Source organism: Aythya ferina, assembly GCF_964211825.1.
Source record: "Aythya ferina genome assembly, chromosome: W".
NCBI classification, from domain to species: Eukaryota; Metazoa; Chordata; class Aves; order Anseriformes; family Anatidae; genus Aythya; species Aythya ferina.
Genome location: NC_140313.1, coordinates 4177939 through 4199448, shown reverse-complemented (window position 1 = coordinate 4199448; position 21510 = coordinate 4177939). Strand labels below are relative to the sequence as shown.

The 21510-nt window shown below is 44.6% G+C and overlaps 2 protein-coding genes across 2 annotated transcripts in view; one reads left to right on the top strand and one right to left on the bottom strand.

Moving 5' to 3' along the window:
* LOC311426333 (ubiquitin-conjugating enzyme E2 R2-like) overlaps window positions 1-21510 on the top strand; it is a 97884-nt gene that overhangs the window by 31384 nt on the left and 44990 nt on the right. The window lies entirely within an intron of this gene.
* On the bottom strand, window positions 11876-18195 carry LOC311426265 (uncharacterized protein). The gene is made up of 2 exons (XM_084502506.1): window positions 15785-18195; window positions 11876-15688 (listed from the first exon to the last, which is right to left on the bottom strand). Exon 2 carries the CDS (start codon window positions 15233-15235, stop codon window positions 12182-12184), a length of 3054 nt encoding a protein of 1017 aa, XP_084358632.1. The 5' UTR covers window positions 15236-15688; window positions 15785-18195; the 3' UTR covers window positions 11876-12181.

The window sequence follows — 21510 nt, the reverse complement described above, 5'->3', positions numbered from 1 at the left end:
AAAACCCGGATAAAGTAGCTAGGGTAATGAAAATGATAATTAAAACCCAGAATCCGGACTGGGATGATCTTCAAGTAATATTAGATACATTAATGGACTCAATAGAAAACGATATGGTGTTAAGGGCAGTTAGAGAAAGAGCGAGAGGATATCTGGAATAGATTAGTCCCAGGAAACATAGATCAGAACTTCCTGATGGAAGACCCGCAATGGGACTATAACACAGGGGAAGATATGAGGAGATTGAAAAGGTATCAGGATTGGGTCTAAATAGGGGTGCAGAGTGCCATGCCCAAAACTATAAATTGGTCCGAATTGTATAATGTTAGGCAGGAGAAAACCGAATCTCCCTCCACATTTTTGGAAAGGCTTAAGGAAACTGCAGAGAAATATACTGACCTAGATATAGAAACAGAACAAGCTAAAGCACGATTAGCTCTTATCTTTTTAGGACAATCACAGGAGGATATTCGGAAGAAATTACAGAAACTGGAAGGAGGAGACCTGAGAAATATAGATAGGTTGTTAGAAATAGCTTGGAAAGTATACAACAATAGAGAGAAAGAATCCACTAGGAGGCAGCAACAGAATTTGTTAGCAGTAATTCAAAGTAGAGGAAACCAAGGATTCAGAGGGAAAGGAAGAGGATTTCTAGAGGACGGGGGGTTAGTATAGGAAGGGGTCGCTGAGACCTTCCTGGAAATCCAGGAGGAAGACTAGGATTGAATCAGTGTGCTTATTGTAAAAAGGAAGGGCATTGGAAAAATTAGTATCTATTTAGAAGAGATCAATTCTCGGGAAATTCATTTCAGAATCAGGAGGCTGCTAAGGCAATGGTGTTAGGAGATTTTAGTAGCTGACTACATACAGAACATAAAGCAGCCAAGGAACATTTAGTAAAGATTCAATTGGGGGATAAGGAAGTAAGGTTCTTGATAGATACAGGAGCAACATATTCAGTGTTAAATTGTTTAAAAGGACAATTAGGAACTAAGACAACTGCAATAATTGGAGCCACAGGGAAGGAGGAGGAACGGCCATTCTTACAACCCCTTGATTTGCGTTTTGGAGCTAAGGAACTAACCCATGAATTTCTGTATGTACTAGAATGCCCAATTCCACTCTTGGGACGGGATCTATTAGCTAAATTAGATGCAACAATAACATTTGAGGATGGAGAATTAATAATGAAGGTACCTGAGTCCAAAATAGGACAAATCCTAATGATCAAAGATAAACCCTTTGTCAATATCCCAAGAGAAGTAGAAAATGCAGTTATACCAATAGTATGGGAAACAGATGTACCAGGGAAGTCAAAACTGGCACAACTGGTAAAGGTGGAATTAAAAGAAGGAGCCAAACCTGTTTGAATCAAACAATATCCATTTAAGATAGAAGCTAGGCAGGGGATAGTGAAAATTATTGACAAATTTCTTAAATATCTGATTTTGGAAGAATGTAAATCGGAATATAATACTCTAATTTTTCCAGTAAAGAAGCCAAATGGCGAATATAGATTGGTACAAGATCTTAGAGCAATAAATGAAATAGCAAAGGACATTCACCCGGTAGTAGCTAATCCTTATACATTGTTAACATCTGTGAGAGAGAAATATAAATGGTTTACAGTGATAAATTTAAAGGATGCCTTCTTTTGCATACCTCTTGATAAAGATAGTAGAAAATTATTTGCCTTTGAATGGGAAAACCCGCAGAATGGACGACAGACACAATGAACTTGGACAAGACTTCAAGAATAGCCCGACCCTCTTCGGAAGTCAGCTGGCCAAGGAACTGGAGATCTAGACAACGCAAGGACAAATACAGGTACCCAGAAGTCAGTGTTTGTTGTTACAATATGTAGATGATATTTTGATTGCCACAGAGAATGAGTCGCTCTGCACCCAAATAACCATTGAGATTTTAAATCAGTTAGGAATGGGTGGCTATAAAGTTTCAAAGGAAAAAGCACAAATAGTTTGCTCAACTGTAACATATTTGGGGTGTGAGATTTTTCAGGGACAAAGAAGTCTGGGTATCAACAGGATAAAAGCTATATGTGCTATCCCGGAACCTCAAAATCTCCATGAGCTAAGGGCCTTCTTAGGAATAGCTGGGTGGTACAGATTATAGATAATGGATTATGGACTCATAGCTAAGCCCCTTTATGAAGCGCAGAAGGCACATAATTTTATTTGGGGAAAAATACAGAAAGAAGCTTTTAAGAAACTTAAAAATGCTCTAATGAAGTCACCAGCTTTGGGTCTACCAGATTTATCAAAAGATTTCCAGTTATTTGTACATGAAAGACAACGACTAGCACTAGGGGTACTAACTCAGCAACTGGGAAGCTGGAAAAGACCTGTGGGATACTTTTCCAAACAGTTGGATGCTGTAAGTGCAGGATGGCCCTCATGTTTGTGGGCAGTAGTGGCAACAGTTCTCTTAATCCAGGAAGCAAGGAAACCTTGGGAAATCATACTGAAGTTTTTGTACCACATATGGTAACAACTGTTTTAGAGCAAAAGGGGGGCCACTGGTTATCACCCAGCCGGATGATGAAATATCAGGCAATGCTAACTGAACAAGATAACGTAACCTTGAAAACGACTAACCTGTTAAATCCAGCAGTATTTCTAGGAACTGTTCCAGAAGAAGGACCATTGGAACACAATTGTGTGGAAATAATCGAACATGCTCATGCCAGCCACAAAGATTTGAAGGATGTACCCCTTGAAAGGTATGACTGGGAACTTTTTACTGATGGTAGTAGTTTTGTGGAGAATGGAACATGATATGAAGGGTATGCAGTAACAACCCTGAAAATGGTAATCGAAGCAAAACCTTCACCACCTGGAACATCGGCACAGTGAGCGGAACTGATAGCTCTAACTTGAGCACTGGAACTGAATAAAGGAAAGATAGTAAATATTTGGACAGATTCAAAGTATGCCTTTGGAGTGGTCCACGTTCATGGAGCATTACAGAAAGAAAGAGGGTTGTTTTCCTCACAAGGGGCCAATATAAGATATCAAGAGGAGGTGTTAAATTTGATAAATGTGGTACAAAAACCAAAACAAGTGGCTATTATGCACTGTAAAGCCCATCAAGGAGGAACCTCGAAGATATCAGAAGGGAATCAGTTGGCAGATCGAGCAGCTCGACATATTGCTCAGAAGGTGTGGAATGTGATGGCTTTGGTACCACTCAAGGTAGGCCCCACTCGTCTTAATCTTCCCAAGGAACCAAGATATTCACCAGAGGATGAGAAATTAGTAAATCTATAGGCCCAAAAGAACTCTGATGGATGGTATGTAACTGCTATGGGCCAGGTAGTAATACCCCCCTTGGTGATGCGAGAAATACTTCAGACAAGGCATAATGAGTGTCACTAGAGCGCAGAGGCGATAGTAACATTTCTAAAATGTAGCATTATCTCTACACATATGTTAACAATGGCAAAATCAGTCATGTCAAAGTGTGAGATTTGTCTGAAAAATAATCCAGTAGCGAGAAAACATGCTGAAATGGGAAGAGTCAGAATAGGAATAGAACCAGATTACTGGCAAGTTGATTTTATAGAGTTACTTAGGACTAGGGAAATTATTTATAAACTTACAGGACAAGTAGGCTCGTGAGAGCCACGAAAGAAGGCTTTAGAGATTTTAATATCCAACTACAAGCTACAACTAAAATGGTTCTACAAAATCGATGGGCATTAGATACACTGTTATTAAAGGAACATGGAGTGTACGGATTTCTAAAAGATCGCATTGATCATTGCTGCATCCACATACCAAATGTGACTATTGATGTAGAACATGACACAGAACGGCTGGCTAGAGTGGAACAAGATGCAGAACAGGAAGAGAAAGATATGACAACAAGCTGATTGGATAAAAATTTTAGCGGATGGAATATTAGTAATTGGGCTAAATCCTTACTGGAAACGGTAATCATATTGGTAATTGTAGGGGTATTAATTTGGTTAACATTGGTAATGCTGAAAAGTCTGATCCTAAAGAAGACAACATGGAACCAGAAAGTGATGCAGACCATTGCTCGGCAAATGGAACCACATCCTCAATACCCTCCACCAGCATATGACAATTTTGGATTTCAGAGAGAACCTGAGGAATCCAGGGGTTAAAGATGGCATCCACTCCAGATTAAATGAACCCAATCAGGAAGGCGAATACGACATAAAGCAGAAGTAGTGGATTTCAGATTTACGGAATGTTGTGACAACCCTAATCTTTCTAATTTTCTTGATTATGTTATTGGTGTGTGCTGAGTGTGAGACATTTTAATTAGTTAGTGAAAGCGTTTGCCCTCCTTGAAGGAGTGAAATACTTTCAAAGGGGGGAAATATTGGTAGATGTTAACATAGCAACAGGTGTCTTGGTAGTGAAACCAGTACTGCTACTAGCATAAATGCTCGACTTGATCTAAACAAAGGATAGTTAAGAAAATATTATGGGTACCTGGGAGATTATTGCTAGGTGAATGAATAGTTTGGAAACTAAGGTCAAACCAACCTTACAGTTTGGACTGAGACCAAGGGCTCAGAGAGCATGTGCAAGAAGATGAGGTAAAAAGTTCAACTCTGATGAAGACATCTTGCTTCATCTGGATGACCACCAGAGAGTACTACGCAAGCGCAGAAGGACTGATAAGATAATTAGCATACGCGAAGTGGGGCTAGGCGGAGCTAGGAAATGAATACGCATAGATGTGTTGCAAAACTTAATGCATATGTAATATTTTAGGGTATAAAAGAGAATGTGAGTGAACAAATCGGACAAAATTAGATTTGGGCAGACATGCCCCTAACTTCCGGCACCTAATAAAAGCACCTTCATATAATCATTTTGTGGTTATGTGTCTTTGTGAACGCTAACAATTGTGTGAACCTTAAAACAAATGCAAGTGATGTTACTTTCCTATGTTTAAGGAAAGGGTGTGTGAGAAATAGTCTGTAGCCAATAACATAGACTCAGGTGAGGATCTCAGTGAAGTAGCAATTTTATTCGAGATTACAATGATATGTGTCCCACAAGCAGGAGCATACCTAGTAGTCACATAGTACAGTTTATATACTTCTCGATAATTGGGACCCTCTCCTGTTTCCCCACTGACTGGGTAATCCAGGTTCACAACCTGTCTGATGCTTCACAGGCAATACATGGCCTTCAGTTGTTGGCCTGTTAAATTTCAGATTTCTTTTGACTTTTTATTGCTCGAAGTGGTAATGTTTCTTCACTTATCTGACTTGACACTGTGATTTTCACCTAATTGTCCTAAGGAATCTGGTTGTCTGCATTTTACAAGGTCGCCTGCTAAGCTTTCTTATCATTGTAAACATATCTCAATACCACATTTCTTACCTTTAAACAATGAAACTGTGCAAAACCAACATTTTTATTCCCACAGGTGGAGCTGGTACTTAAGGACATGGTTTAGTGGGTGACATTGGTGGTAGGGGGATGGTTGGAGCAGATGATCTTGGACGTCTTTTCCAACCTTACTGATTCTATGATTGTAGTTGTTTGGTGCATGGGGAAGAGGTGACTTACTACATGCCATTTTGTTGAACCACTTTGTCCTTTAAAGTCTGAGAGTTGTTGAGTTCAAGATGTTTGGCATAATTAAAAAAAAAAAAAGTATTTTGAGGTTTTGATTAGTGGTGTAAACTTGTAATTATAATTACTAGTATTAATTAGTAGTGTAAACAGTGGGACAGTCAAAGGTCAGGTTCTTGGAGGTACTGGGGGATGTGCTGTATTGCATTAGAGCTAGCAGTGCTGGGTTTGAATCAGTACAATGCACGGATGGAGAATAATTGTAAGGATCAGCTATGCGGCAGTTCTTAGGGGCAGAGTAATGCTTGGTTGGGCTGTTTGTGTGCCTGACACAGAATGAGAGCGGTGGCGTGGCTGGGATCCCTGGCACTTGATCCTTCTCTGCAGTGTATACAAGTGTATTTTGCACTAGTCACCTGAAATCCTGTCTTGGTGTACCCTATGGGTATTGCTGGGGCTGTTCCTAGGAGATGCATCATCTTTATTTCACAGGGCTGTTTGGGGCAGGAAGGATGAAGACTGCTGATCTGTGAAATGCTATGCCTTTTGGTACAGGAAGAGGGGATCTCAGATCTCATCCTCAGCTTCCCAGGCTTCCTTAAGTGCCAGCCAAGATTACTGCTGTCACTGCCTCTGATGAAAACTGTTTTGCTTGGATCAAAATGTTTTTCCTTAGAGGCCACAAAAATTGGGACAAAGTGGGGTAGGAGAGGTTCCAGAAAGTGGAGCAGTGGTTATCGTCAGTAATGCTGAGTTGTTAAGAAAGGGCGCAAGGGTGATTGTGTGTTTTTTCTAATGGTGAAAAGTACTTGGAATCAGTTCCTGCAGCTGCCCCCCATGCTCTACTGCTGTTATAGTGCAGGTATTTCTACCACTTGTTCCTTGAAACTCTTTGCAGTATGGCAGTGCATAGTCAGAGATGGTTTTGTGAGCTGACTGTGTTCAGTGATTGCCCTTGCATGGCTAGATACTGCTTAAATTAAAACCATATGTATAGCATAAAGGCTTTTCCTAGTCCAAAATTTCCAGCACGTGACTGCTCCTGTACAGAAGCACAACTGAGGAAGACAAGGAATAAAGCAGCTGTAGGAAAGCTGTTTGCAACTGTTGGTGATTTTGCAGGGTTCTCCCATTCCAGTAAATAGTGTGCTGATATGTCTTGGCAGAGTCAGACAGAGCTGTAAATGCATGCTGTTGCATGCTTGCTCCACAGTAGCATCTTGGTTATTCTGATTTATTTTTTTTCAGGAAAAGATTTCATACAGGAACATAATTGTAACTACTTGAAACTATAGCTTTGCAGACTACTTAAGGGGAAAGAAATTGTATTTGACTTCCAGTCAATTTGCAGTGTAATTCTCATCCAGAGATCTAACACAGCAGCAGGGTTTATTATATTTATAATTTAAATAATATATGATGATGCTTAGCTTTCTATATATTATTTATTAGGCAGGGAATGCCTTGAGGGCTATACTTTCTGTTTTAGTATATCCAGGTCTTCCAAAGCAAGCCCTGTCAAGTGGCAATTGCTGCAAGTGGGCTTTCAGTTGGTCTGCATGCAGCTGTGTAATTTCTGGTACTATTTGAAAAATAATTCAACTTCAGTTCCGTTAATTATTTTTTTGAGAAATTTTAGTTTGCATATCAAGCACAGTCATGAAATAGAGATCTATAGCTTCTTGTGAAACAAATCTTTCAGCTGCTGAAAGACAAACTTTTCTGAAGTATTTTAACGGTACCCAGCTTGTAGCTGCCATTGCGAAGTGCTGAAACAGCATTAACCTTTTCGACATCTGAACCTTTTAGCAGAAGCTGGCTGCTTTGCTCAGTGCCTGATGCCAGCTGATGCTGCACGTCCTTCAGTTCTTTAAGGGCTCTTACTGGAAACTACATGGCATGTGGGTGGATGCAAGCAGATCTCCAAATTATTTTGGACTTGGCTTCTTGTGCTAGGCTGAAGAAAACATTGTCAGTATTGGTGATTAACAAAAAGCGTAATATTTCCAAGCTTTCTGAGGGAGTGAAACTAGCTCTCTGCTTTTTGCTATACAGCACATCAGTATGCCTTCGTACTTGGGCTGCAGGAGTTATGGGGAGCTGGAGGTCTGCCTCTTCTGGCAGATAACTAGCAATAGGACAAGAGGGAATGGCCTCGAGTAGCACCAGGGGAGGTTCAGGCTGGAAACTAGGAGATCTTTCCTCTCAGAAAGAGTGGTCAGGCATTGCAACGGGTTGCCCAGGGGAGTGGTGGAGTCACCGTCCCTGGGGGTGTTTAAGGAAAGGTTGGACATGGTGCTTAGGGACATGGTTTAGTGGGTGACATTGGAGGTAGGAGGATGGCTGGAGCAGATGATCTTGGAGGGCTTTTCCAACCTTACTGATTCTGTGATTTGAGAAGCTGTGTAGCTGCTGAGACCTGTTTGCAGGCTTGCCAAATGGAGTGCAAACAGGAGAGCTTGCAGTTGATCCTGTCAACAAAGTGCATGCTCTGGAAAAGTTGTCTTCTAAAGCAGTGTTGAACTGAGAATGTTCACATATGGAACATACTGCCCTAAAGTTGGTGTAAAATTGCTCAAAGGATTTGTTTCTGCGGTGCAGATTTTAAATATCCTTATGTTCTGTGTGCATAGACACAATTTAATTAAAAATAGTAGTTGGTCTGTCTGTGGGACTGGATAAATCAGGTATGAACACTGCTCCATGCTCTAGGAAGCTTTTGGAATTCTTTATTCAGTTTTGTGTTGGGTCTATGTGGGATGGAGTCACCTTTCCCTGCAGCAGCCCACACAGTGCTGTACTCTGCACTCGTAGCTGGAACAGCACTGATATCACTCCAGTGTTGTGTCTATTGCTGCATAGTGCTGGCACAGCATCAGGACTCCTTCCAAGCCCCCAAGAGCCAGCAGGCTGGGGGTGGGCAAGTGATGGGGAGGGGACATTGCCAGGGCAGCTGACCTAAACCAACCAAAGGGATATTCCATAACACCTGATGTCACACTCAGCAATAAACAGGGGGGCTCTCATGGGGGAGGGGGCTGTTCCTCCTGAACAACCACTACGCGTTTTGAGGCCCTGCTTCCCAGGATGTGGCCGAACACTGCTCGTTGATGGGAAGTAGAGAATAATTTTTTCCCTTCTCTCTGTGCTTCCGCGCAGCCTTATTGTTTCTTTTGTTTATTTTTCTCCCCATTCCCTTTCCCTTTAGTTAAACCATTCTCATCTCAAACCTCGAGTTCTCTGTGCTGTATTTTCTCCCTCTTCCTCTTTGAGGAGAGGGGGGACTGAGAGAGCGGTTGTGGTGGAGTTTGTCTGCCCACCCGAGTAAAACCACCACAATTTTGTATACCAAATGCTATCTGCAGTCTGAGGAGGACAAGAATCCTCCTTATTGAATCAAGGCAATGTAAAATCAGTAGACAGAGCACCATTTAAATCAACTTACTCGGCATAAAGTGTTTTTGTGGCTTTCAGATGCTGATTGCTGGTAATCCAACTAGAAGCAATGCACTGATAGGCCAGCACAACTGTCAACAAGCTTGTTGGCACTTGGCCTTGTTGAACTTCATAGAGTTGATCTCAGCCCATCCGTCCAGCCTATCCAGATCCTCCTGCAGAGCCTTCCTACCCTCGAGCAGATCGACACATGCACCTAACTTGGTGTCATCTGCAAACTTACTGAGGGTGCACTTGATCCCCTCATCCAGATCATCAATAAAGATATTAAAGAGGACTGGCTCCAGTACCGAGCCCGGATGTAGGCATCTCAGCTCAAGTGCCACGTAGCTGAGGTGCTGGCTTGGATCAAACAACTGAACAACATTGGGCTTAAGTTTTCAAAAATTCATCTTGTAAGCTGGGGAAGCATATCATTGTGGTTTCATGGCTAGCATATAAATAAGGGTGAATTTTCTGTTCTCTGTCACTTCTTGGTTTTGACATCCCCACTTTATTCCATGTACAAACCAGCAAGTCTTGTGCTCAAGTCTCAGGCTTTGTAGATGTGCAGGTATAACTCTTCTCTGAATGAAGAGGTGTTAAAAATTCCCAAATAGGCCATGTAGATGTCACAGCTTTTGAGTGTGACAGTGTGCTGGAGCACTCTGCTGGAGGTATCAAGGGGCAGTGTGCGCATTTGTGGAGTAAGCTGCGACGGTCTCTATAGTTGCAGGTACTTGTGTGTGCTGGTCATGTCACTTAATCAATGACAGAGTGTCTAGAGGAGTCTTTGCAGGAAAGCAGTATGACTCATTCCTGGGGAGGCTTCAAAATAGGAAGGTGCTGCATGGCTGCTGTCACACAGGACGACCTACTGGAAGGCTGGGTTTTATCATCTGTCCTGGCATTCAGTTAGTGTCCTTAAACTTCAAAACCTTAAAGGAAGGGTGAACCTGAAAAAGAAGCCTTGAAGAATTCACCAGAAGGCTCTAAATAGAAAGCAATATTTCACAGTAGAGAGCTTGCTCTGTCTTTTAAGTTTCTTAAAATATTTTCTTCAGGCATCAGCTATTCCTACAACTGTCCATAGCCATAGTTGTAGCATCGCTTGCAAGAGCTCTCTTCCTGTGAATCTACCTCTGCCATTTAATCTTGTTGCTCAACTTTCTGAGAAACACTCTGTAGCCAATAACGTAGGCTCAGGCGAGGATCTCAGTGAAGTATCATTTTTATTTGCGATTGCAGTTGTGGGCATCCCACAAGCAGGAGAGCGCCTACTAGTTCCATAACACAGTTTATATACTTTTTTTTTCTCGACAACAAAAACCCTCCCCTGTATCCCCACTGAGTGGGTAATCCAGGTTCACAATCTATCCGGTGCTTCACAGACTTTGAGGTGGTAATGTTTCTTACACAGTGATTTCCGCCTAATTGTTCTAAAGATTCTGGTTGTCTGCATTTTACAAGGCTGTCTGTTAAGCTTTCTAATCACTGCAAGCATATCTCAATACCACGTTCCTTTCCTCTAAGCAGTGTAACTCTGCAAAAACAACTTTTTTTTTTTTTTTTTTTTTTCACCACGGTAGTTAGTGTTTGAAGGCTTTTCTTCATCCACACTTGTGTTCTCACTAAGTGCAGACTGTCAATCTATGATAGATCTTCTCTTTCCTGGTATGACGCTCTGGATGATTGCTTATCTGTCGCTCAATCTGCCACTTTAAATCAAGCATCATATCTGTCGTATGCTTAGATATCTAAAGCTTGTTTAACCTTTGTTCAGTTTCATCCCAGTTCCTTTCTTTGTACTGGTACGCAGTAGTGTTAGAGCTACTTAAGAGTTGCACAATCATACAAATTTGCTCTGATGTTGCTGCAGTCCAGCTTTCTCTGCTCAAACGATTGGATCTCCTGCTGTGTTCTCATCTTGCTTATCCCCCTCCATTTCTCTGTTGTGACCTTGAGGGCCTCTTGACCTGCAGTAGTCTGAAGTGGTTCTTCCTGACTGCTACTCTTACCAGGTATGCCTTCCAATTTAATGTAAATGTTTATGATTACATGCAAGCTGAATTTCAAGGCTATCTGCAAACTCAACTCCTTTGTACTGGTTCTGCTTTTATCAGGTACCTGAAGCCTCTGTACTGCACTGCAGAGGAAACAACCTGCTTTGCACCTTTTTGCTGGCTCTTTCAGGAGGTATTTCAGGAAAGTGAGGATTCTGGCTCTATCTAGATGTCATATTAGTCATTTACACAGTAACTTTTTGAACATAGGTATGAGTATCAATGCTAGCTCTTGCTTTGGTGTTGTATTTTCTCTTGTATATCCATCTGGCCTGAAAGATGTCTTTTCAAGCATTCATCTATTAATAAGAACAACCATTTTGTAGATGGCTTTTTGTCTAGCCACTTATAATTAGATTTTAAATGGAGCATGTTGTCGTGGTTTAACCCGGCTGGCAGCTAAACACCACGCAGCCGTTCGCTCACCCTCCCCCCTCCCTCTCTGGGACGGGGGAGAGAAATGGAAAGTGAAGCTCGTGAGTTGAGATGAAGACAGTTTAATAAGACAGGAAAATAATAATAATAATAATAATAATAATAATAATACAATGATGATAATAGTACTACTACTAATAATATGTACAAACAAGTGATGCACAATGCAATTGCTCACCACCCGCTGACCGATGCCCAGCTTAACCCCGAGCAGTCCGGCCCCCTCCCCCCGGCTAGCCACCCCTATATATTGTTTAGCATGACGTCAGATGGTATGGAATACCCCTTTGGCTAGTTTGGGTCACCTGTCCTGGGTCTGTCCCCTCCCAGCTCTTACTGCACCCCCCCAGCCTGCCCGTTGGCAGGACAGAGCAAAGGCTGAGATGTCCTTGGCTTAGTATAAGCACTGCTCTGCAACAATTAAAGCATCGGGGTGTTATCAGCACTCTTCTCATTCTAAGCCAAAACACAGCATTCCACCAGCTACTAGGAAGAAAATTAATTCTGTGCTAACTGAAACCAGGACATCTATCCACCCCTTATTCCATACCATTTATGTCATGCTCAGGTTACACTCTTTTCCATACATTCTAATTAGTCACCTATAGTAATCATGGTAGTGATAACATACAGTATAATATACTATTTAACATGGTGCAATTCAGTTCATGGGCTATTCTCACCCAGTATTAAATCTCCTTGAGGTACACACCGGACCTCTCCGTTCTTTTGCATCACCCACCAAGTATATCCAGGTCCCTGAGCGAAAACAATTCCACGAATAGGTTTGCCTTTTCCTGAGGCAGGAGTAGCCCAGACTGTTTTACCCAGCATATTTTTTACATGCACTACAGGAACTTTATCCCCATCTACAGTACGTAACAGGTTTGATTGGGCAGGTCCAGCTCGGTTGGTAGATCCCCTAGTATTGACTAACCAGGTGGCCTTTGCCAAATGCGTATCCCAGTTTTTGAACGTCCCAGCGCCCATTGCTTTCAAGGTAGTCTTTAACAGGCCATTGTATCGTTCAACTTTCCCGGAGGCTGGTGCATGATAGGGGATGTGATACACCCATTCAATACCATGTTCTTTGGCCCAAGTGTCTATAAGGTTGTTTCGGAAGTGAGTCCCATTGTCTGATTCTATTCTTTCTGGGGTGCCATGTCGCCATAGGACTTGCTTTTCAAGGCCCAGGATGGTGTTCCGGGCGGTAGCATGAGGCACAGGATATGTTTCCAGCCATCCGGTGGTTGCTTCCACCATTGTAAGTACGTGGCGCTTGCCATTGCGAGTTTGAGGGAGTGTGATGTAATCAATCTGCCAGGCCTCTCCATATTTATATTTCAGCCATCGTCCTCCATACCAAAGAGGCTTTGACCGTTTGGCTTGCTTGATTGCAGCACATGTTTCACAGTCATGAATAACCTGTGCTATAGCGTCCATGGTCAAGTCCACCCCTCGATCACGAGCCCATCTGTATGTTGCATCTCTAACTTGATGGCCTGAGGTGTCATGGGCCCATCGGGCTATAAATAATTCACCTTTATGCTGCCAATCCAGGTCCACCTGAGCTACTTCAATCTTAGCAGCCTGATCCACCTGCTGGTTGTTTTGATGTTCTTCAGTAGCCCGATTCTTGGGCACATGAGCATCTACGTGGCGTACTTTCACAGCCAGGTTCTCTACCCGAGCAGCAATATCTTGCCACAATGCAGCAGCCCAGATAGGTTTGCCCCTACGCTGCCAGTTGTTTTGCTTCCATTGCTGTAACCATCCCCACAGGGCATTTGCTACCATCCATGAATCGGTGTAGAGATAGAGAACTGGCCATTTTTCTCGTTCAGCAATGTCTAAAGCCAGCTGAATGGCTTTCACTTCTGCAAACTGACTCGATTCACCTTCTCCCTCAGCAGCTTCTGCAACTCGTCGCGTAGGACTCCATACAGCAGCCTTCCATCTCCGATGCTTCCCCACAATACGACAGGACCCATCAGTGAACAGGGCATATTTCTTTTCATTCTCTGGCAACTGGTTGTACAGTGGGGCTTCTTCAGCACGACCCACCTCCTCCTCTGATGATATCCCAAAGTATTTGCCTTCTGGCCAGTCCATGATCACTTCCAATATTCCTGGGCGACTGGGGTTTCCTATTCGAGCCCGCTGAGTAATCAGTGCAACCCACTTGCTCCATGTAGCATCAGTTGCATGATGCGTAGAGGGGACCCTTCCCTTGAACATCCAGCCTAGTACCGGTAATCGGGGTGCTAGGAGGAGCTGCGCTTCAGTACCGACCACCTCCGAAGCAGATCGAACTCCTTCATATGCTGCCAATATCTCCTTTTCAGTTGGAGTATAGCGGGCCTCAGATCCTCTGTATCCCCGACTCCAAAACCCCAGAGGCCGACCTCGAGTTTCCCCAGGTTCTTTCTGCCAGAGGCTCCAGGTGGGGCCGTTCTCCCCGGCTGCAGTGTAGAGCACATTCTTTACATCTGGTCCTGTTCGAACTGGCCCAAGGGCTACTGCATGGACTATTTCCTGCTTGATTTGTTCAAAGGCTTGTCGTTGTTCAGGGCCCCATTCAAACTCATTCTTCTTACGAGTTACTTGGTAGAGTGGGTTTACAATCAGACTGTAATTTGGGATGTGCATTCTCCAAAACCCCACAACACCTAGGAAAGTCTGTGTTTCTTTTTTGTTAGTTGGTGGAGACATAGCTGTTATTTTGTTGATCACATCCATTGGGATTTGACGACGTCCATCTTGCCATTTTATTCCTAAAAACTGGATCTCCCGTGCAGGTCCTTTGACTTTATTTTGTTTTATGGCAAAACCGGCTTTCAGAAGGATTTGGACTATTTTCTTCCCTTTCTCGAAAACTTCCTCTGCTGTGTCACCCCACACAATAATGTCATCGATGTACTGCAGGTGTTCAGGAGCTTCCCCCTGCTCTAGTGCAGACTGGATCAGCCCATGGCAAATGGTAGGGCTGTGTTTCCACCCCTGGGGCAGCCTATTCCAAGTATATTGGACTCCCCTCCAAGTGAAGGCAAATTGTGGCCTGCACTCTGCTGCTAGAGGGATGGAGAAAAATGCATTAGCGATATCAATTGTGGCGTACCACTTGGCTGCCTTCGATTCAAGTTCATACTGAAGTTCCAGCATGTCCGGCACTGCAGCACTCAGTGGTGGCGTGACTTCGTTCAGGCCGCGATAGTCCACTGTTAGTCTCCACTCGCCATTAGACTTTCGCACTGGCCATATGGGACTATTGAAAGGTGAATGAGTCTTGCTGATCACTCCTTGGCTCTCCAATTGACGAATTAGCTTATGGATGGGAATCAGGGAGTCTCGGTTGGTGCGATATTGCCGCCGGTGCACAGTTGTGGTAGCAATTGGCACTTGCTGTTCTTCGACCCTCAGCAACCCCACAACAGAGGGGTCCTCTGAGAGACCAGGCAAGGTAGATAATTGTTTAATGCCCTCTGTCTCTAAGGCAGCAATACCAAAAGCCCACCGGAACCCTTTTGGGTCCTTGCAGTATCCTCTTCTAAGATAGTCTATGCCAAGGATACATGGAGCATCCGGACCAGTCACAATGCGGTGCTTTTCCCACTCATTCCCAGTCAGACTCACTTCAGCCTCCAATACAGTCAACTGCTGAGATCCCCCTGTCACTCCACAAATATAGATGGGCTCTGGTCCTTTATAGCTCGATGGCATTATAGTACATTGTGCACCGGTGTCTACTAAAGCCTTATACTTCTGTGCGCGTGATGTGCCAGGCCATCGAATCCACACAGTCCAATAAACTCGATTGTCCCTTTCCTCCCCCTGGCTGGAGGCAGGGCCCCCCTAATCCTGGTCAGAATCTTCCTCGTTTCTGTGTTTGAAGGACTGTCTGCTGGAAGTTGGAGCAGCAAACTTTTCGGAGAATCCCTTTTTCCTGATTGTTTTCTTTTGCAACTCACGTACCCGTGCCTCTAGGGTCGCGGTAGATTTTCCATCCCACTTTCTCATGTCCTCTCCATGGTCTCGTAAGTAAAACCACAGGGTGGCACGGGGTGAGTACCCACCATATCGTCTTCCTTGTGTGGGTGAACGCCTACCCCTGACAGCTGAGACACTGCTTTGTACAGGTGCGAAGGAGAATAATCTCTCTTCAAGTTGGTGAACCTTTTCAGAAAGTTTCTCCCAAGTGTTCTCCTTTGGTCGGTGGGCACTGGTTGGTTCAGGTGGGGAGGACAATAGATTCTCTTCAAGTTGGTGAACCTTTTCAGAAAGTTTCTCCACAGCTGAGACGCAGGCCTGTAAGGAAGAGGAGAGACTTTCTTCGTACTGCCGGAGTTGTTTAGCCGCTTCACCCACTGTGGGTTCCTCATCCTCTTTCCAGGCCATTATTGCCAATGAGCTGGCATATGATGATGGTGCACTCCGTACAAACTTCCGCCACATGGGTCGTGTACACTTGACTTCATCTGGATCTGTGGATGTTTGTTTGAGGTCTGGATCCTCATAAATCACTTCCCGTACGGCTAATTCCCTCAGGTACTGGATTCCCTTCTCCATAGTGGTCCACTTGCCTGGTAGACATAAAATATCTTCCTTGAAGGGATACCTTTCCCTCACAGCTGAGAGGAGACGCCTCCAGAGGCTGGTGGGTCGTGCTCCATCTGCAATTGCTTTGTCAATGCCGGCGTCTCGAGCAAGGGATCCCAGCCGCTTGGCTTCCCTGCCGTCTAATTCCACACAATTGGCTCCAGAGTCCCAGCACCGGAGCAGCCAGGTGACAAGCTGCTCACCTATACAGCGACCAAAATCTTTTCGCACATCTCGTAGCTCGCGCTCGTTTAGGCTTCGGGTAGTTACTGTTGCTCTTTCGGCATCCTCATCTTCCTCCTCCTGAATCCTTGACGGCCCAGCGTCGTCATCATCTTCGTCATCTCTATACTTAGTTTTGGCAGAAGCCTTACCTGGATTGGCAGAAGACTCTCTGCGTTCTAAACGACTTGAATTTCTATACCATATTTTCACCTTCTCTACAGGGGCAGCTTGCACTGCTACTGCTCGTTTCTCTGACTTTGTTACAGGGTCTGCCACAGGGGTTGGAATGCCCTCTGCAGGGTCAACTTGCACTGCTACAGCTCGTTTCTCTGACACGGCCACAGGAGCTGGAGCGGCTACAGGAGCTGGAGTTGGAGCTGGAGCAGTTGCAGGAGCTGGGACTGGAGCAGCAGTAGGAGCTGGAGCTGGAGCAGCTTCAGGAGCTGGAGCTGGAGCGGCTTCAGGAGCTGGGACTGGAGCGGCTTCAGGAGCTGGGACTGGAGCAGTTGCAGGAACTGGGACTGGAGTAGCGGCCGGAGCTGGAACTGGAGCGACTGCAGGAACTGGGACTGGAGCAGCTGCAGGAGCTGGAGCTGGAGCAGCTTCAGGAGCTGGGACTGGAGCAGTTGCAGGAGCTGGAGCTGGAGCGGCTGCAGGAGCTGGGACTGGAGCGGCTGCAGGAGCTGGGACTGGAGCGGCTGCAGGAGCTGGGACTGGAGCGGCTGCAGGAGCTGGGACTGGAGCGGCTGCAGGAGCTGGGACTGGAGCGGCTGCAGGAGCTGGGACTGGAGCGGCTGCAGAATCCACCGTAGGGGTCACAGTGGCCGTTGGATCTGTCACAGGGTTTGGAGTGGCCGCAGGGTCTGTCACTAAGTTGACAGCAGTATCAATGGCAGCTCGATAGGCATGAGCCAGGCCCCAGCACGTTACAATGATTTGTGTTACTTTGGAACTGCCAGAATCATTACACCTTTTTTTCAAGCATTCTGCCAGTTTTTGAGGATTTTGCCATTGTTCAGGGGTGAATTTCCAACACACTGGGGGTGCCAACTGCTCTAGATGCCTGCCCATATCCACCCATACTCCCTGCCACCCACAACTATACTGCCTCCGGGCAGATCTCCGGATGAGCTTCATAAGTAGTTGTTTAACTTTAAGCAGAACCTGAAGTGCATTCAGGAGGCAGAACAACAGGACTATGCTGGTCTGAGTATCCCAAGGATATTCAATATCTTGGAGAGCTATTGTAATAAACTCGGAGGATAAGAGGGTGGTGAAGGAGGAAGGGAGAGTGATCAAGGAGGGTACAGGGGTGGTGAAGGAGAAAGGGAGAGTGATCAAGTAAGAAAAATTATCTTCCCCTTTCCCCTCCACAGATTGACTCCCTAATGAAAAAAGGCAACAGATACAATTGCTAATAGTTTCCAAAATACAGTTTCCAAAGTATAGAATCGAAGATGTTACTGAGTACAAATACCAGGTTAGAGTCATGGCCAGATATTTCATCATCTCATAAGCCACTGATACAACACACAGTACCATAATGGTCTGAAACCAGGGCCCGGAGAGGATAAACAACATGACAGAGAGCACATACGGAAAATAACGTGCTATAATACTCAATTTGGAAAACAGGCGCAGCACAGTTGAGATTAAAGCAATCAGCATTATGACAAGTGACTATTAAGCAGGTCTAATACTTATACCAATTTTAGTTTAACACACTCTGGTCAGATCTGCCGTTATCTCAACCTTTCGAGCCCCACGTTGGGGGCCAAAAAGACTGTCGTGGTTTAACCCGGCTGGCAGCTAAACACCACGCAGCCGTTCGCTCACCCTCCCCCCTCCCTCTCTGGGACGGGGGAGAGAAATGGAAAGTGAAGCTCGTGAGTTGAGATGAAGACAGTTTAATAAGACAGGAAAATAATAATAATAATAATAATAATAATAATAATAATAATACAATGATGATAATAGTACTACTACTAATAATATGTACAAACAAGTGATGCACAATGCAATTGCTCACCACCCGCTGACCGATGCCCAGCTTAACCCCGAGCAGTCCGGCCCCCTCCCCCCGGCTAGCCACCCCTATATATTGTTTAGCATGACGTCAGATGGTATGGAATACCCCTTTGGCTAGTTTGGGTCACCTGTCCTGGGTCTGTCCCCTCCCAGCTCTTACTGCACCCCCCCAGCCTGCCCGTTGGCAGGACAGAGCAAAGGCTGAGATGTCCTTGGCTTAGTATAAGCACTGCTCTGCAACAATTAAAGCATCGGGGTGTTATCAGCACTCTTCTCATTCTAAGCCAAAACACAGCATTCCACCAGCTACTAGGAAGAAAATTAATTCTGTGCTAACTGAAACCAGGACACATGTTCATTACAACAGGGAGGTGACTTGTGGTGTTCTGCAGAAGATGAGGACTGCACATGAGCTGGTTTCTCTTCAGTAACCATTTCCCTAGGCCCATGCTGCAACTGTGAGGTCTGCATGGTGCCGAGCAGGAAGCACTCAAGACGTGGTTCAGACAACAGTAGTACTTCAGAGCCACCAGAGCAGCTGAATACCTTGTCCCTGTGACTGCAGCAGCAGCACTTTGTGAGCACAGCACCCGCTTTTGTTCAGTGTAAGAGCTGAAGGGGGTCCTCTGCCTGCTGTAAGGCAGTTGTTGCACGTAGGCTTGCAGGAGCTGGTACTGCGGTGGTTTCTGGCCAGCATGTGCTTTGGGCTGGGAGCAGGACTGCTTCTCGGAGTGAGTAGCAGCAGCTTTCTGCCACGAGGTCTCAGTGAGCTGCCAAGTTTTGGTATTGATGTAAGGTGGGTGTCTGCTTTGAAATCATGAAATGAATTAAATATGATTCCAGCCACTCTCCCTTTCCTTAGCAGGCCAAAGCTCAAATCAAGATGCGTACACTTTAATGTTTTGGGACTTATTTTTTTTAAATGAAGAAACAAACCCCACAATCTGAGGGTTCATCTCATTAATTCTCATCCCTTGCTGTGCTGTTTGCTGGAAGCCCAAGTCATTGCTGCTAATGAGTTAAGCCACGCTGATTGTTATGCAGTGAGCTCCAAGTCACTAAAAACATGAGGCAGGGGTGAAAAGAGGTAGAGAATGGCACAAAACTGAATGCTTCTTGAATTTGACTCCTCACTAATAAAAAAAGAGGCACTGTTACCTTAAAAACAATAGCCTGGAAGCGAGGTCGGGTATATGTATCAGCTAATGCACTTATTTTAGCTTAAACTTAAACTTGATCTGCTTGAAGCAGCCTATGATAATAGAGGTGATAGGCACATCATTATGCAGTAATGTGAAAGTACCCTTTTGTTTCTCAGATGCAGGCTTCCCACTGGTGAATGCTTCCTGACATGGCGCTAGTTTCTGCAGGGAGCTGGGAGGCACTGGGCAGGGGGCAGTTTACAGGGGTGCATCAATCCTTACAGGATCAGATGAGCTTGCAGACACTTGGCAGGCAATGCATCATACAGTTACATTTATACAGGCTTATAAATCTAAATTAATACAACCCTGACCATGTCTCCTCTCTAGGAGATGGTGGTGCTGTACTTAGTGCTCTGGGTTGGAAGTAGGGTTGGAAGTAGCAGAGCCCAGCAGACATGCTTGCCTGCTGCTGAGTAAGTGCTAGTTGCCTCTGCCAGGACTTGCTGCCTGGGACCAGCTCCCAACAGGAGGGTTCACAGCTGGCAGTGCAGCACCTGAAAGGCAAGAGTCATGGCTGTGTGAGTGCTTAGCTGGCTTCTGTGTGGCAGCCAGCATAGGTAAGTTTCTTGGAGGACTGTATTTCCTAGGTTCAGTTGTTACAAACCTGTCTTATTTAAATAAAAGCTGGTGTGCCAGCTTGAGAAGCCTCTTGAAGAACTGCATGCCTGCTGTAATGAGAAATGTGAAGTTATGTAACACTGCAGCTCCGTGCTTTGGTTTACACTTGCAATGCTATAAATATTCCGTTCCCCTTGCTCCTTATTGTTATATATGGAGTGGTAATTTGTGTCGAGAAAAAGGCTGATATTAATAAAGAAGGGGGAGATTTGGGAATGTGGCCATGGGGGTTGGAAAGCCCCGTGGTTGAGATAACATTAGACGCTTAACGACGAGGCCATCAGGAATATAAAAGAGTTTAGAGGCGATTCAAAGATCGAAGCCGAAATTCCTTTAAGTGGTATATTCTTTATTGCAGTGCTGGATGCACGGGGGATCTCTCCACCTATCGTGCATACCTAAAGCGGAAAGCAGTCTTGAATTTATACAATGAATCTATCAATATTCTACAAGCACCTATACATATACCTATGCCACTACCTATCCCCGCCTTCCCTCACTTCTCATGCTAATTGGCCTTTTGGCACCTTGCGCCTGCGCAGAGCCTTCCAAGAATTATGGGCAGGGGTCTTTGGGAGGAAGACCCCGAGTCTTCCTCACAGTGTACTTTTCACCTTTGGTCAGGAATCTGCTGAATTGGCAGGTTTCTTAATTGCAAGAGCTGGTTGCTAATTCTTCTGTTTGTTGTATCTTTATAATGAATTCCAGTGTCCAGTTTTGAGACTTATAGTCCTTACATTTGTTTCTCTGTCCGTCTGCCGCTTCCTTATCATGAGTTCCAGTGTCTTGTTTCGAGATATACAGTCCATGTCTGGGGATTGTCCTTGCCTCCCCAATGCCTCCCCAATACCTCCTTAATCAATCCCCCCTTTTCTTTTCCCATGCAAATTCTTTTGCATCAGATACTTTCATTATTTACAGTAACACAACAAAGCAGGCATCTAAACAGCATGCACACAAATATTCCTAATACTACTACTGCGATTAGAGCAATGAACACTTGTTTCAACCATTGAAAATTGGGCAACCAGGAGGTTAACTTATTCCATATTTCACTAAAACTCCACGAAAGATCATCTTTACTGATATCATGTAGGACTCTTCCAGGTCGGTAGAGATCCTTCCACTCTGATCTACATACACACAACAACTTGTGTTTATTACTGTACAGACTCCCCCTTGAACGGCCAGTAACAAGTCTAGGGCCATCCGATTTTGTAATACTACCTGTGATAAACTAGATATCTCTTCTTGTTGAGCCTTTATAGCATCCAGAGTTTTGTTTTCTAACTTCTCTATAATTGCAGAAATATTAACTATTGC

Bases quoted from the DNA above. Each gene is read 5' to 3' on its own strand.
- LOC311426265 (XM_084502506.1), bottom strand. From the start codon at position 15,235: ATGCCATCGAGCTATAAAGGACCAGAGCCCATCTATATTTGTGGAGTG.